General features: G+C 57.3%; 2 protein-coding genes across 2 annotated transcripts; one reads left to right on the forward strand and one right to left on the reverse strand.

Moving 5' to 3' along the window:
* Window positions 1–313: 313 nt before the first annotated feature.
* Window positions 314–7789, reverse strand: LOC103172868 (protein Wnt-9a-like). Its single transcript, XM_042332509.1, is given in 5 exon segments — window positions 314–648; window positions 651–813; window positions 5280–5545; window positions 7023–7282; window positions 7746–7789. Coding segments are annotated over 5 exon segments (1053 nt in total). The 3' UTR covers window positions 314–328.
* A 345-nt stretch (window positions 7790–8134) lies between these two features.
* Window positions 8135–9430, forward strand: LOC121848152 (protein Wnt-9a-like). Its single transcript, XM_042332510.1, has 2 exons — window positions 8135–8164; window positions 8920–9430. The coding sequence occupies exons 1-2, from the start codon at window positions 8135–8137 to the stop codon at window positions 9403–9405; spliced, it is 516 nt and encodes a 171-aa protein (XP_042188444.1). The 3' UTR covers window positions 9406–9430.
* The last annotated feature ends 7214 nt before the right edge of the window (window positions 9431–16644 follow it).

Below are 16644 nucleotides of genomic sequence, written 5' to 3' on the forward strand. Positions count from 1 at the left end.
AACCCCCGCCGGACACTTGGCAATGAATGAAGTCCTTCGAAATACAATCATCGTTGATTCCGCACGTTCAGAGTCGTGGGGGAGAGAGAGAGAGAGAGAGAAAACGGCGGGGAGGTGGCGGGGGTGGGGTTGAGGGGTTAACCAAACATTGTGGACGGACACCCTGTAGGTCATGTTCAAAGCCTTCTTTTTCGGGATGGGTGGGTGGAGGAAGGCAGGTTTCCCCCATGACACCCGCCACGTACCCTCGTTGGGGAGGAGTGTGTGTGTGTGTGTGTGTCTGTGTTGGGGGGGGGGGGGGGGGTGTTTGTCTTGCTGTAGCTTTGGCTCAAACTTTACAGGTGTAGATCTCCTCTCGCTGTGTGCACTGCTTACACTCCACGTAGCAGCACCAACGCACCTGGCACTGACAGGCCCGGGTGACCACACGACTCTGGGTGTTGTGTCCGCGGCCACAGCAGATGCTGCCGCAGTTCTTGTCCTTGTAGCACTTGCGGGCAGCCGTGCCGGGGGAGTACTTGTTGGGGCGGCAGAAGCTGGGGGAGTCATCGATGTGGACCAGGTCGATGGTCCTGGGTATGTGGCTGTGCTGCAGGGCGGTGGCCGTGGCCGTGGCCTTCCTGGAGGCCACCATCTCGCCCTCTCCGTGGCCTCGTTTCTGGCGCTGCCGATCTTCAGCGAGCCCTCGTACTTGTGCTTCAGGAGCTTGCCGATCTCGTGGAAGGGCAGGAGCTGCCGCCAACAGGTACGGACGGTGCAGGAGCCGGACACACCGTGACACTTACAGGTGGTCTCGACACCGGACTTGATGACCTGCGAGAGAGAGAGAGAGCGAGAGAGAGAGAGAGAGTGAGTGAGTCACCCACCTACGGAGTAGCCGAGGACCTTAAACCCTCTGGTCCCTCACACAGCGTGCAACCGCTCGCTCGCTCGTTCACTCACTCACTCACTCACTCACTCACTCACTCACTCGACAACAACAACAACAGGCGTGGCAAGGGAGGGGGCGGGCGTGGGGGGGGAGCGGTCGAGGCAGAGGGACTGTGGGTGGGGGCAGAGAGAGGCTGAAGGAATGAGTGATGACGGTGGGGACGGGACGGGACGGGCCAGAGGGGACAAGGTGTGGGGTGGGGGGTGGGGGAGTGGGGAGTGTGGTGGGTGGGTTGAGACAGAGAGTTCAAGAGATTTGGGCATAATGGCTGAGTTATCAGATGATTTAACTAGTTATTAATAATACCTACCGTTAATAACTAACGGTATTATTAATTAACGCGGTTACAAATTAATAGGAACGGTTCATATGAATATAACTAACGCCCACAACCAGGTATTAATTACAATTAACGTCAATGAGTAACAGTGGCAATAAATGATTATTATTAATCATTAATATTGCAAATAATAACCTGATGTCTTGGATGACGCCCCTCACGTCTCGGGAGGACAATTCAAAGCTCCTCGCGAGACTGAACTGAACCGGGAGTGCGAGTGACGTTTCATCCGAAAGGACTCTCGACAATTTGGGGCTCTCTCCCCCCCCTCACACCCCCCCACCCCCCTATCACCCCAGTCCTCGCCGGGCTCCACTGGCTCCCTGTCTCGCACATGTTTTCAAACCCTTTCGCGCCCTGGCACCCCCCCACACCCCCCCCCCCCCAACCCAACTCCAACACCCGTTGCCTCCGTTCCACCGCTTTCAGCCCCGACCCCCACACAGAAACTCTTGGAACGCTCTCCCTCCATCCCTCTCTCCGCCTCGCCCCCCCCAACCCTTCCTGCCCCACCACCTTCAGGTCGGGCCCGAAGACCTTTCTCGGGGACCCTAACCTGCGTGAGGGGCTCAAGTGCTTGCGAGCGCGAGCGCCTGAGCGCTTGAGCACTCAAGCGCGTGAGCCGCGGCTGCCCCCGAAATACCTGTCAGGATGACGGAACCAGGAGCGGAGCCGACACGTGTGTCCCCCCCCCGCCCCCCCACCCCACTCCCGCCACCTGGGCTCAGATCAGGGCAGCAATCCAACCCCATGTTCATACAGGAAAAATCTCCCGCTGCCAACCGCAGCTCCTTCCCCACGGGAAGTAAACAGATTTGGCGACGTCAGTATGAGTTCCTCTCTAGGTGTGATTATACGCAGCCACGCACATCATAATCTGGCCCGAGCTGCAGGAAATCATACGCTGGTTTGTGGCAGTCGGCAAGTGTTTCTAACCCCCGTGCGTGTGGACAGGCGGCGCAGTGTCGGGGGGAGCTTCACTCTGCCTCTAACCCCCGAACCTGGGAGCGTGGACGGACGCACGGTGTGGAGGGAGCTTTACTCCCGTCTCTCACGCTCCCTTCTCTTTCCAGACAGTCCACCTGAACAGGCAGACGAGGCTCCTGTTTAACATCGCACCCGAAGGACGGCGCCTTCGACATTGCGGGACCGCTCGCACCCGCCCCCCCCCCCTCCCTCCCACCCCCCACCCCCCAACTCTGCACTGGAGCATCCGCTTAGACTATGAGCTCAAAGTCCTGCTTTGGGGCTTGAACCAATTAACCTTGTGAGCCTGAGAGAGAGAGAGAGAGAGAGAGAGAGGGGGGGGGCGCGAGCCAGGCTGAGAGCAGTGTGTTTACTTGTCCCCAAGGCGTAGAAACGGAGAGAGAGAGAGCGAGAGAGCGAGAGCGAGAGAAAGACTAAAAAAGAGAGCGAAGGAGAGAAGAGAGCGAGACGGAGAGAGAGAGGGGAGAGAGAGAGAGAGAGAGAGAGAGAGTAGGTGAAAGGAAATTAGTTTGAGCGGTGAATGTAATGGAGACCTGAAGTCATGAATCACCTCATTCTCACGCTGGACCAGCCGGGCCGGCAATGACAACACAGCCTGTTAACCAGAATGCGGTCATTGACCGGGCAAAGCTGTGCACACTCACTCCCGCTCGCCTCGGAGACAGGAGGTTCGTGGGTTCGAGCCCCCCGAACGTCTGAGCTCACAGTCCAGGCTGACGGGGGGAGAGAGAGAGAGAGAGAGAGAGAGAGAGTGTGCGTGTGCGAGAGAGAGAGAGAGAGAGAGACGCACTGTCAGAGACTCCGTCCTTCAGATGAGACGTTAAACCTCACTCACGCGCTCCCCGTCTGTGCCCTGTTTCAGGCAGACGTTAAAGACCACCCACCGCGCTGTTGTGGGGGTGGGGGGGGGGGGGGGGGTGGGGTGGAAAAGAGAAGGTAGTTTCGCTCTCTCTCTCTTTTTCTCTCTCTCTCTCTCTCTCTATCGGTTCCCTGGGCCGCAATCCCCCAAATAACACCGAAGCCGTTTGTAGGGAATTTCTTTGCTCGCAAATTGGTGCTGTTTTTTGCCTACGGAATACACAGTCACTACACTTTACGGTAAGATCTTGGGAAGGTCACGGGTCCCACCCCAGAATGATCTGGGGGCGTATTAAAAATAATAATAATAATAATCCTTGCGTTTGATACAGCGCCTTATCACGTTCTCGAGGCGTCTCAAAGCGCTTCACGGGATATACTGTAAAGTGTAGTGACTGTGTATTTTGTTTCGCGGGCGTCCCACAAACAGTCGTGGATGGAGTGACCAATCTGTTCCCTTCCTCCCAAATTAATATTAATAATATAATAAGAAGAACCCTTGCATTTGGTATTGCACCTCATCGCATCGTTGAAGGGTCTCAAAGCGCTTCACAGGATTCAACAACAACAAGTTGCATTTACGTAGCCTCCTTCGCGCCGGGAGGACACCGTAAAGTGTAGTGACTGCGGGTTTTGCGGGCGAACTGCGGCAGGCAGTTCGCACACCGCCACGTCACCGCAAACAGCCGTGAAGTGGGCCAGCGATTCGATCCGGGGGGACTTGCGTGCGATTGGCTGCGATTTGTTTGGCCCGCAAAACACACAGTCACTACGCTGTGCAGCGTAGCCTGCAAAGCGCTCTGAGACGTCTCGAAGACGTGATAAGTTGATAAGTCTGGCGTAGTGGGGAGGGAAGGGGTGGGAGCGCGAGTGAGGTGGCGGTGGGAGGGCGGCGGGGGCGGCGGGGGGTGGTGGGGGGGGAGTGAGCGCTAAGCCAGGAGTGGGAGAGAGGAGAGGCACGAGCGAGCGGGCGAGCGAGCGAGTGAGCGAGCGTCAGCGAAGGAAGCACTTGCTCTCTCTCTCTCTCCCTCTCTCTCTCTCTCTCTCTCTCGGTGATGACGTACTGAGATTGTAACACAAGGCAAAGGCAGAATGAGTCAGGAATGTTATTCCTCCCGACAGATGTGTGAGGATGAAAAATGAAGGCAGAGAGCGAAGGGGGCTCACTTGGGAAGCACTTTACAGGCTGCTCAGTGTTTGAGAGCCTCTGCGAGACCCGCAGCCTTTTGGCCGGCAACCCAACTCCACGTCAGGCCTCTCGCCCGGACCTTATGCTAAGCCTCTGCTTGGCTCCAACCCTCGCGCTCTCGCCTCTGGGCTAGAAGGTCACACACACACACACACACACCCTCACCCACTGAGCGCTCACGGTCCAGGCTGACGCACCAGCGCAGAGCTGGGGGGGGGGGAGGTGGGGTGTGTGGGTGGGGCGGCGGCGGGGGGTGGGGGGTGAGACAGAGACAGAGACACACACACAGAGAGAGAGAGAGAGAGAGAGCAGGGGAATGGGGTTAGAGTAGAGAGCTCCAGTGTAATGGGGTGTGGGGGGGGGGAGAGCGAGCACCAGCGCAAACACGATGGGGGGAGAGAGAGAGAGAGAGAGAGAGAGAGAGGGGGAGAGTAGGGGAATAGGGAAATCTCGGAGCTGTGGCTTTTCTGCTGCGGAGAACAATTCCTGTCTGCAGTCGTGGGTTTTATTAGAGACAGATGCACACTCCGCTCATCTGGAGCCCAAACCCTTCTGGGGATCAAGGCTTCCCTGATCCAATGCAATAATAATAATAATAATCATCGCAGCCCCGACAGAAACTGCGGCAAAATGGCTTCTCGAGACCGTGGCCGTTTGGGCGGGATCTGGCGGGGCGGCAAAACGGCGGCAGCCCTCTCTCTCTCTCTCTCTCTCTCTCTCTCGCACAACGACAACAACAACAGTAACAATAACCGTCCTTGGGCTTGACCCGGCGCCTCTCGGCGTCTCGAAGCGCTCCGCGGGAGATACCGTGAAGCGTGGTGACTTGGGTATTTTGCGTGGGCGGAACGCGGCGGCCAAGGTCTCGAAGGGTCGGGGTGCGTGGGGTGGGGGGGGGGGGGGGTGGGCAAGGAGGGAGCGAGGCCAAGAGATGGAGAGGGAGAGCGAGAGAGAGAGACGGGGAGAAAAGGTACCTTGATGCCCACGTTGGTGTTGTGAAGGTCCACTCGGGCTCTCAGGTCCTTGTTGGACTTCTTCTGGCCGATGAACTCCTTGACGAACTTGTTGCTGTACCGGAGGTTGTCTCCGCAGCCCCCCCACTGCCAGGCCTCGCGGTTCTCCAGATCCGGAGCCTCGTCGCACGTGCAGCGTTCCATACGCCCGGCGCTGCAGGCCTTGGCCACCGCGTGCGTCAGCCCGGCCGAGGAGATAGCGTAGAGGAACGCTGTCTCTTTAAAACCTGAGGGTGAGGCGAAAAAATCGTCATCGTCGTCGTCGTCGTCGTAACGGTAAAACTCACGTAAGTCCAATCAGTGTAAATCATACAATCGCCTAAGACTTTCAGGGTGGTCCAATTGGCGGCCCATGGGCCGCATCCGGCCCCCCAAACCCACCGACGTGAGGACGTCAGGGATTTGGACCCGAGCTGGGGGTCGCGATCAGGAGGGGGTGGAGGGTGGTGGGTGGGGGGGGGTGTGGGGGTGGGTAGGAGGGCGTCCGAGGATGCGTGGGATGGAGTTCCAAAGGGCGGGAGCAGAGAGGCTGAAGGGTGGGGAGGGCCGGGCGGGGGAAGGTGGAGCAAGCCTGAACGGAGGGCGGGGAGAGGTCTACTTGCAGTCACAGAGGTTGGATGGAGCAAAGCCATGGAGGGCTTTGAAGGAGACACAAAAATAGCTGCAGCTCAATGAGGCCATTCCCGCCCTCAGCGCCGTCTAAATTATACACCTGTCCACCTCCCGTTCGTGAGTTAATAATCCGCACGAGTTGGACGCGACTCGAGACTTTACGTAAGTTGAGACGTCTCAAAGCGCTTCTGGGAAGCGTAGTGACTGTGTGCTTTGTGGGCGAATCGCGGCAGCCAATCGCGATCATCTTCGCGGCTTCTTTTTTGCGAGACGTCGCTCTGAGCGTTGGCCTCACGAGACACACAGTCACTACGCTTTGCCGTACAAATCCTGCGAAGTGCTTTGAGACGCCATCCACCCGGAACCCAATTTCCCTGCTCTTTAATAATAATAATAATAATAATAATAATCGTCGGGAGGATGTCTCGAAGCGTTTTACCAGATTTAGTGTGAAGTGTAGTGACTGTGGGTCAAGCTGACGGCCCCACGAACAGCCGTGAAGTGAGCCGGTCACCTTTATCTGGACTGTGAGCTCAGATTCCCCTAACGTGGGGTTTGAACCCACAACCTCCTCGAATCGTAGACTCTTTCAGCACAGAAGTCCCCTCGCCTCGCCCCCTCCCACGCCTCGCCCTCTCCCTCGCCTCGCCCCCTCCCTCGCCCTCTCCCTCGCCTCACCCCCTCCCTCGCCTCACCCCCTCCCTCGCCCCCTCCATCACCTCCTCCAAAGCCCGTCTCAAGACCCTCTTCTTCGACCGCGCCTTCAGCCACCCTCCCCACCCCCCCCCCCCCCCCCACCGAACCCTCCCGGCCCTCCACCCTCTCCTGAGCCCAGCCCCCAGCCCCAGCCCCCATCCCCCAGCTCGGGGCACATCCCTGACCGTCCGGCGCCCCGGGAGCGTCCTCCCGACTCTTCCCGAAACGCCCTCAGACAAAGTCCCCGAACCCCTGACGCAAGTGGCCGGTGGGCGGCTTCGCGCCCGCGGGACACCAGCTGTGGCCAAAATGGCCGCCCTCGCACCACCTTTGAGGGTTTTGAGGCCCGAGGGTGCGGCGCGCGGGCGCGGGCGGGCGCGGGCGGGCGCGACTGACCTCTCTTGAGAAGGTTGCTGCGGTAACGACCCTCCAGGGTGCAGTTCCACCTCTCGAAGTGGAACTGGTAGCGGCACTCCAGGGCGGACATGCTGATGGCCTCTATGAGGGTCTCGGCCACCCCGGGGTCCCGCCGACACATGCGTCGCTGTTTCCTCTCCAGCTTCAGCCGGTCGCAGGCCTTGAAGTGCGCCTTGCCCTGCGCCAGACCCGACTCGTGGCTCAAAGGGGGGATGGTGAGTGGTTCATGACCTGTGAGTCTGAGAGAGAAGCACCGGGGAGGGGGACGGGGTCGGGGGACGGGACGGGGGGGGGGGGGGGAACGGGGTTATCAGGGCGGTCACACAATTCCCTGCACCCACGATCGACCCGCAATCCCTGACCTTCCCCACCTGCCCCTCTATTTGCCCGGCGGTCAGTAGGGACCCGGTTAAGTCGGTTGGTGGGGGGTGGGAGGTGCGGGGGTGGGGGGGGTAACTGCCGCCTTTGGCCCACAAAACACCCCCCCCCATCCCCACCCCCACCCCCCCCCACCCCACCCCAGCGATGTATTGGAGCGACAGCTGAATCCTGAGATGGGGGTTTTGAACCCACAACCTTCTGACTCACATTATTATTATTATTTTTATTAACATTATTATGACCGTCATAAGGAAAACTTGCCTAAGGTTTCGCCCGGGTCCTCTCACTTCCCAGGCGGGCGCTCTTAACCACTGCGCTTACGGGGGGGACTCCTTAATACCCCGTAAAGTCCCTCTTTCAGACATATTTTCATTGCATCAAAGACCAGGATTATTTACAATGTTATTTTAAGCCGTGTGCTAATTATCACGTTGAAACGGTTATGAAACGGCGGGTTTTCCCGCCCCCCCCCCCCACCACCTCCCCCCCCCCCCCCCCCCGCCGCCCCATATTTCAGGGGGACCTCCTATGAGGGATATCGCTGTGTAAATCTCTGCTTAGCTTCAACTTAGCTGAATTTTCTGGTAACGAAAACAGTGTGTATTTAATTTAAGGCCGTCTGAAGTTCAGATTTTATTTATTGTTTCGGAGTTTGGGATGGGGGGGGGGGGGTGTGGGGGGGGTGCCAGGGCGCGAAAGGGTTTGAAAACATGTGCGAGACAGGGAGCCAGTGGAGCCCGGCGAGGACTGGGGTGATAGGGGGGTGGGGGGGTGTGAGGGGGGGGGGAGAGAGCCCCAAATTGTCGAGAGTCCTTTCGGATGAAACGTCACTCGCACTCCCGGTTCAGTTCAGTCTCGCGAGGAGCTTTGAATTGTCCTCCCGAGACGTGAGGGGCGTCATCCAAGACATCAGGTTATTATTTGCAATATTAATGATTAATAATAATCATTTATTGCCACTGTTACTCATTGACGTTAATTGTAATTAATACCTGGTTGTGGGCGTTAGTTATATTCATATGAACCGTTCCTATTAATTTGTAACCGCGTTAATTAATAATACCGTTAGTTATTAACGGTAGGTATTATTAATAACTAGTTAAATCATCTGATAACTCAGCCATTATGCCCAAATCTCTTGAACTCTCTGTCTCAACCCACCCACCACACTCCCCACTCCCCCCACCCCCCACCCCACACCTTGTCCCCTCTGGCCCGTCCCGTCCCGTCCCCACCGTCATCACTCATTCCTTCAGCCTCTCTCTGCCCCCACCCACAGTCCCTCTGCCTCGACCGCTCCCCCCCCACGCCCGCCCCCTCCCTTGCCACGCCTGTTGTTGTTGTTGTCGAGTGAGTGAGTGAGTGAGTGAGTGAACGAGCGAGCGAGCGGTTGCACGCTGTGTGAGGGACCAGAGGGTTTAAGGTCCTCGGCTACTCCGTAGGTGGGTGACTCACTCACTCTCTCTCTCTCTCTCGCTCTCTCTCTCTCTCGCAGGTCATCAAGTCCGGTGTCGAGACCACCTGTAAGTGTCACGGTGTGTCCGGCTCCTGCACCGTCCGTACCTGTTGGCGGCAGCTCCTGCCCTTCCACGAGATCGGCAAGCTCCTGAAGCACAAGTACGAGGGCTCGCTGAAGATCGGCAGCGCCAGAAACGAGGCCACGGGAGAGGGCGAGATGGTGGCCTCCAGGAAGGCCACGGCCACGGCCACCGCCCTGCAGCACAGCCACATACCCAGGACCATCGACCTGGTCCACATCGATGACTCCCCCAGCTTCTGCCGCCCCAACAAGTACTCCCCCGGCACGGCTGCCCGCAAGTGCTACAAGGACAAGAACTGCGGCAGCATCTGCTGTGGCCGCGGACACAACACCCAGAGTCGTGTGGTCACCCGGGCCTGTCAGTGCCAGGTGCGTTGGTGCTGCTACGTGGAGTGTAAGCAGTGCACACAGCGAGAGGAGATCTACACCTGTAAAGTTTGAGCCAAAGCTACAGCAAGACAAACACCCCCCCACTCCCCCCCCCCCCAACACAGACACACACACACACACACACTCCCTCCCCAACGAGGGTACGTGGCGGGTGTCATGGGGGAAACCTGCCTTCCTCCACCCACCCATCCCGAAAAAGAAGGCTTTGAACATGACCTACAGGGTGTCCGTCCACAATGTTTGGTTAACCCCTCAACCCCACCCCCGCCACCTCCCCGCCGTTTTCTCTCTCTCTCTCTCTCTCTCCCCCCCACGACTCTGAACGTGCGGAATCAACGATGATTGTATTTCGAAGGACTTCATTCATTGCCAAGTGTCCGGCGGGGGGTTGGGGTGGGGGGGGGGGGCGGGGAGGTGTTTGACCGAAGGGACCGTGATATCTCCCCGATTCTCTTTTAAAACAAGAAAAAAAAAATCACCATCGCCGGATACGGACGGATGAGACATTGTGTCGCAAATCATCACGCAGTCACTACACGCGACGGTATACCCTGCGAAGCGCTTTGAGACGTCTCGAAGACGCGAGGAGGCGCTGTGTCAAAAAGGCCGGGATTATCATGATCAGGACTTTTTTTTTTTTGGTCACCGCGTATTTGATTGCGTTCAGAATTACGGAGACTTGTTCCGTGACGGGTGTTGGGGGGGGGGTAACAGGACGTTTGTGGGCACCCTGAAGCCTTCTAACTTCCTCCCTCCTTTCCCCCCACTCACCCCAACCCCCCACCACCACACACCCCCCGCCCCCCCAAAAAAAGAGAAGGCTTTGCACGGAACATAAACCATTCAGATCTCACTGATGGACTGAGCGAGGGTGACAGTGTCGACGGCTGGGGGATGAATTGGGATTCTGGGCTCTCGCTCTTAAGATCGCACTTCGGACCCGACCGATTCAACGGCGACCGCAGTCGACATTTACGCAGCAGCACCTTTCACGTCAGGAGGGTGTCCCGAAGGCACCCGAGGCCCGGAGTTCCACCTGGTCTTAGCCTGCGAGACGATTCTGAGTCTGGAATGTCCGAGTTGGAATTGGAAAAGAAACGGTGCGAAGAGAGAGAGAGAGAGAGAGAGGTGGTGGGGTGTTCGGGTGGGGGGGGAACGTGAGAAGGGGGTGAGAGGGAGATGGTGTAAGATTATTTATTATGACTTTGGGGCTCGAGTTCTCTCCAGTGAGGACTCCCGTCCCTCACTTATAGCCCACGAGTTACTGACTCCAGTTCAATGCCCTCCTTTCCGCGACCCCTGAAGTGCTCAGAGACGTTACCCCACACGAAGGGGTTGTATGACCGAACGCGCTCCCGGGAAGCTCGAAGGGAGTTCCTGGTACCTCACTTGTCGGATGTCAGATGACCCAACTGGTGACTGTCCTCCATTGGGGGTAGGGGGAAGGGGTGGGGGTATGGGGGAAGTGGGGTCATCTCGGAGCCCCGAGATGACATGTCTTGCAATGGAATGTGGGTATCGAGCCCCCACTCCCCCTCGGTGCCGGTCTCTGGTCCCCGGTTCCTGAGCCAGGAGGGGCCGCAGTGTCCCAGGGCACTCACGGCTGATGGCCGCCCAGCCCGGCCCCGGCTCATCCATCGGCAGGACCTGGAAGGGCCGACCATTCACTGGGGTCAGGGAATCCTCCGCCTCAGCTCCCGTTAACCCCACAGCCAAAACGGGGAGGGGGGGGGGTCCTAGCTGGACAAGCGGCCGGAGAACCGCACGTGAAGAGGGTCTCGGGAGGATTTTATTGACACGGAGAGTGGTTAGGAGGCGCAATGTGCTGCCGGGAGTGGCGGTCGACGCAGAAGTCGGGTTAAGCTTTCAGGAGGGGACGAGGTAGAGATCTGAGGAGAGACAGCGACTGACATAGGGGCGTTTGAGAGGTGAGTGAGGGCAGGTGTAAAGGGGGGGGGGGGGGGGTTGATGCGGGAGGGAGGACAAGGCAGGGCAATGGTACTGAAAGGTTGGCTCTGTCAAAGGCCACAGACGCAGACACGATGGGCCGAATGGCCTCCTTCTGGGCTGTCATTTGCGCTGTTTCTCTGTTATTTGTTGTCTTGTCACTTAAATCGACCGGAGATGCTGGTGCCTGGGGTGACAGACAGCATCTGTCGGGTCTGATTAAGTCCCTCGCGCTCTCAGAATTTCCCCTCCCTCACCCCCCTCCTCCACATCGGGAACTTTCAGCTCACATTAGCCACTAGGCTGACGTTCCAGTGTAGTAGTGGGGGGGGTGGGGGGTGGCGGGAAGAGTTGGGTCTGCGTCGAAGGAGGTGTCGTCCTTTGGATGAGACGTTAAACCAAAATCCCGTCTGTGCCCCGATCGGTCGGACGTTAAAGATCGTCGATGCTAATCCCGGGCTTCATTTTGGAAGCCAATTAATTGTGTGTTTTAAAAAGAAGAAGGAAGAGAACTTTGCCGACTAACAAACTAACGTTTGATCGAATCCTGCGTCGCCTTAAACCCTCGGGGCTGGGAGCTGGGGCAAGGTCGAATTCCGGGGGCTTCGGAGGAGGGAGGGAGGGAGGGGTGGGTGGGGAGGGGAGGGGTGGGGGGGCGGAAAGGCGAGACTTAGATGTGTTCGAGGGTTTGGTTGGTTCGAAGCTTCAGTCCGCGTGACAATCGCCTAACGTCGATCATCTTAACATGTGGGATTTCTTAACGGGATTTCTCAACGAGAAACCCGAGTGACGTGGCTGGGGGTGTGCGTGTGTGCGCGCGTGTGTGTGTGTGTGAGGGGTGGTGGGGTGGGGTGGGGTGGGGGGGCGCGGGGGATAAGGGGGGTACTCTGTACTCCTAATTTCTAAAGTTCTGGAGGGAGGGAGCAAGAGAGAGAGATGTTGGGATTGCACAGTCCTTCGGCACATCGCGCTCCGGGAATGAAAGTCGGGGAAAGTTGCGTGTGTGTGTGCGCGCGTGTGCGTGCGCGCGCGTGTGCGTGTGCGTGCGCGCGCGTGTGCGTGCGTGTTACGCGTGAGCGAGAACGATTTAAACCATCGCAAAGCAGGGACTCGAAATCCGAAGCAGAGAGAGGGGGGGAGTTAGCGACTGCCGTGGAGGTGTTGGAGAATCGAGTACTTATTGTACTTTTAACGATTTTAAAAATCCTTTTGGTCGCCCCCACACCCTCCTCCCCCCCCCCCCCACCGCGCCCCACCCCACCCCGCCCCACCCCAACCCCCCACCCCACTCCCACCACCCACCCTATGTAATGCCCAAATCAAGACACTCTGCCTTGTCATTAGAGAGACAGTAAGACGTAGAAGAAGATTCCTAAGGTGTGAGTTAGCGCGTGAAAGAGAGAGAGCGAGAGACGGAGTGAGCGCGTGTGAGAGAATGAGTGCTGGTAAGTGTGCGCGCGCGCGCGCGAGAGAGAGAGAGAGAGAGAGAGAGTGTGTTTGGGACGTCCTCCCGACGTGAAAGGCGTTATCCAAGTGTAATTTGTTGTCGTCGAATGTGTGGTGTGTGTGTGGGAGAGACGGGAGGGAGAGCGTGTGTGTGTGTGTGCGCGCGATTTGTGAGTGAGAGAGTGAGTGAGTATTGCGAGAGGATGATCGCGCGTGAGAGAGAGAGAGAGAGAGAGAGGAAAAGAGAGGGCGACGAGAGCCAGAAAGGAAGTGAGTCTGAATGCGGAGGAGAGAGTGAGTGTGCGAGCGAGCGAGCGAGCGAGCGAGAAAGAGAGAGGGGTCATTTAAGCAAATCCTCGCACTGAATTTCCTGTAATTATTTAAATATATTGTACTATTTAATATGGATATTTTGCTCTTGTAAATTGTAAATACTGAGGTTCTCTTGTGCTCCTGTGGTAACAGATATATTAGTAAATCAGGCACATATATACTTTATACCGACAGAAAGGAGTGCAAGGACCGCCGTCCCACCATCTCGCTCGGGTGGCACTAACTTAACCTCTGGATGAGATTCCAGCCAGTATCTCACTCTGTGGTGTGGGTGGGAGTGAGGGGTGGGGAGGGTGTTATTCTGTCCGCATGTACTTCCCCAACACCCCCCCCCACCCCCCACTGCTCACCCAACCCCCCCCCCCCCTTCCTCCCCCTCCCTGGGTTAGATTGCAATCCGTGACTCCCACCATCACCAAATCGGTGCTTTCCGCCCATCTCCGAACCCCTCCCCAGATTGCCCACCCGACTTTTCCCTTCCTTAAGCCCCCACACCCACACCATTCTACCCCACCCCCTCCCACCGACCCACCCACCCACCCACTCACCCACCCTCCGCCCACCCCCGTCACGAAGCCCGTCTGGTTCTCCCAAACGAGTCCAGGCCCACGACCACCCTTCCTTGGTTACCGTCCATTAATTCCCCCCCCCCCCCCCACCCCAACCCCGGGTAAAGAAATATTTCCTGATGCCCGCCCTGAAATTAACAATAATAATAATTAACAGGCGTTAATCAATGAATTGATCGAAAGTGACCAATTTATGATGATTATCTTTCTCTGAAGGGCTTATTGCCCCCCGGGGAAAGCGACCCGGCACTCGACCGTAAACAGCCGGGTTCCTACTCACTGCTGGAGGCGTGCGGAGTGAGGGAACTCGCCCGGGAATCGAACCCGGGCCCTCTCGCTCTAACCACTGAGCTACAGGACTCCAAATTGCCCCATTTCCTCTCGTCCTGCGGCCCTGACGTACCCGAGAGCATCGTCCTGTCTCTCAATACCCATCGGGACAAATGCCTGTCCTACTGTAATTGCCAGACACCCGCCCCAATTTGGTTGGATTTCCCTTCCAACGCCCCGAGGCCGGTCTGGCCCTAACCCCCCTCCCACCCGCCCGCCCTCCCGCCCACCCACCCGGCTTACGGTCCCATATAAACCAACCCCCCCTCCCCCCCCTCCCCTTCATCCCAGCGAGAGTCCACCCGCGGAGAGACGAAGAGGTGGACCGCGACCCACTTGCGGTCGGTGGCGCCAACGAATCCGATTACTTTTCACACGTATTGTTCGGGGGGGAGAGGGAGGGAAGGGAGGGAGGGAGGGAGGGGGAGTTTGGGAGTGGGGGGGGGGGTGGGGGGGTGGGGGGTTCATTGGCAAAGGAGAGATATATATAATATATATTAAAACAAAACAAAGTTAAACGAAGTTTAAAATCTGGAAGGTGTCCCAGAGTGAGTTTTGTTTGTTACTTGCACTCCTGAGGGTAACGCTACTCAGGTTACCTTACGTCACTCTCTCGTTGAGAGGCTAAATTATTTTTCTTCTCTACCTCATGTGTATAAGCTTGTAGGTATTTTCTCATACTCTCAGAGCCACTGTTGAGAATGTATTTTTAAGTTATTGACCACCTTTGTATAACAGCAACAAACAAAAAAAAAGCAACAGAAATTTGGGAAATAAAGGAAATGGATGAACGTTTCGGCGCAGTATCTTTTCTCCTTCGACCTTCTCGCTCTCTCTCGTCCCGATACACATTCGCGGCGCCGGGGGGTGTGGGTCGCTGGAGCTCTCGACGCTTAACCCCATTCCCCTGCTCGCTCTCTCTCTCTCTCTCTCTCTCTTCACTCCCCCCCCCCTACCACCCCCATCATCTCTGAGCTGGTGCTCACTCTCCACCCCCCCACCCCACTGCTAGTCTCATGTCCTCGACGGGATTTACCGTCAAGTGTAGTGACTGCGGGAGAACGCAGCAGCTAATTGGCACACAGGGAGGTCCCCGCGAACAGCCATTAAGTGACTGAGCCATTTTATCTGGGAGATTGTCGGCCAGGATCCCGGGAGAGAGGGGGAGAGAGAGAGAGAGAGAGAGAGAGAGGAACTCCCTTCCCTTTTCCAACCTCGGTTTAACGTCTCATCCGAAGGACAGCACCTCCGGCAATACAGCACCGCCCCCTTAGCGCTGTAGTGACTTGTCGGTTGTGTAACCTCACAACAAGCCCCTTTCCCTTGCACCCCGAGTGAGTCGTGCTCAAGCGGAGTGACTGCGCGTAGCGGGTTAGTTAGCGCGCCCCTCGCGAGCGAGAGGACCCGGGTTCGATTCCCGGGCGGGTCAGGGCGAAACCTTGGGCCAGTTTCCTTCCTCCACACGTGCGCACACACGCACACACACACACACGCACACACACGCGCACACACACACACGCGCACACGCGCGCCTCTGTTTACCCAACAGTATGTAGGCACTCGGTCATTAGTCGATTGGTGGATCGCTTTCCGGGGGGGGGAGGGGAGGGGGCGCGTGGGGTGTGTGTGTGTGTGTGTGTGTGGGGGGGGAAAGGGGGGGAATGGGGTACAACGATCCCTCCCCGAAAAAAAAAAATCGGTCACTCAATCCGCCGCTGTTTGTGGGGGAGGGCGAGCGTCAGTGAGAAGAAAAGGAACCCGCAGCCAAATTCCGCAAATTTTTATCCCGAAGTTCCTGAAGGAAGCGGCTGTTGATTACTGATCACTGTGCGAGAAAGTGAGGATGTCGGACACCGGCTCTCACACACAATTTATTCAGCTGCACTTGGGAGAGGAACCTGGGAATGCACCAACACGGTTTGGAAATGAAACGTGACCCTCGCGGCAGAAATGGCCTTAACTTTAGGGAAGAGAGCGAGAGAGAGCGAGAGAGAGAGAGAGAGAGAGTGGTGGGCCTGACTCTCTCTCTCCCCCTAACTCTCTCTCTCCCCCTGACTCTCTCTCTCGGACTCTCTCTCTCTCCCCCTGACTCTCTCTCTCTCCCCTGACTCTCTCTCTCTCCCCCTGACTCTCTCTCTCCCCGACTCTCTCTCTCTCTCTCTCTCTCCCCTGACTCTCTCTCTCCCCTGACTCTCTCTCTCCCCCTGACTCTCTCTCCCCCTGACTCTCTCACTCTCCCCCTGACTCTCTCTCCCCCTGACTCTCTCTCTCTCTCTCTCTCCCCTGACTCTCTCTCTCCCCCTGACTCTCACTCTCCCCCTGACTCTCTCTCCCCCTGACTCTCTCTCCCCCTGACTCTCTCTCTGTCGCTAATATTGTCCGCACGCCCCTCTGTGTGTGTTAAAGCCACGATTGTTCGTGCTGTGACTCAGCTGAGATTACGATCGCCGCACAAGTCACCCACAGAGCAAACAATCCCTCTTTATTATATCTCAGCATCTCATTTACAATGGGCGGCTTCGACAGGAACCTTTAGCCGAGGTGTCAGCCTGCAATTACACAGTCACTACACTGGATAACAATACCCCTGTGCAGCGCTTTGAGACGATTTAACAATTAAGCGAGCGACAGAACACACACACACACACACACACACATAGAGTGG

The sequence above is a fragment of the Callorhinchus milii genome, unplaced genomic scaffold (assembly GCF_018977255.1).
Source record: "Callorhinchus milii isolate IMCB2004 unplaced genomic scaffold, IMCB_Cmil_1.0 Scaffold2, whole genome shotgun sequence".
Taxonomy (NCBI): Eukaryota; Metazoa; Chordata; class Chondrichthyes; order Chimaeriformes; family Callorhinchidae; genus Callorhinchus; species Callorhinchus milii.

Bases quoted from the DNA above. Each gene is read 5' to 3' on its own strand.
- LOC121848152 (XM_042332510.1), top strand. From the start codon at position 8,135: ATGTGCGAGACAGGGAGCCAGTGGAGCCCG. The intron at 8,165-8,919 runs GCGAGGACTGGG...TCTCTCTCGCAG, and splicing joins CAGGGAGCCAGTGGAGCCCG to GTCATCAAGTCCGGTGTCGA.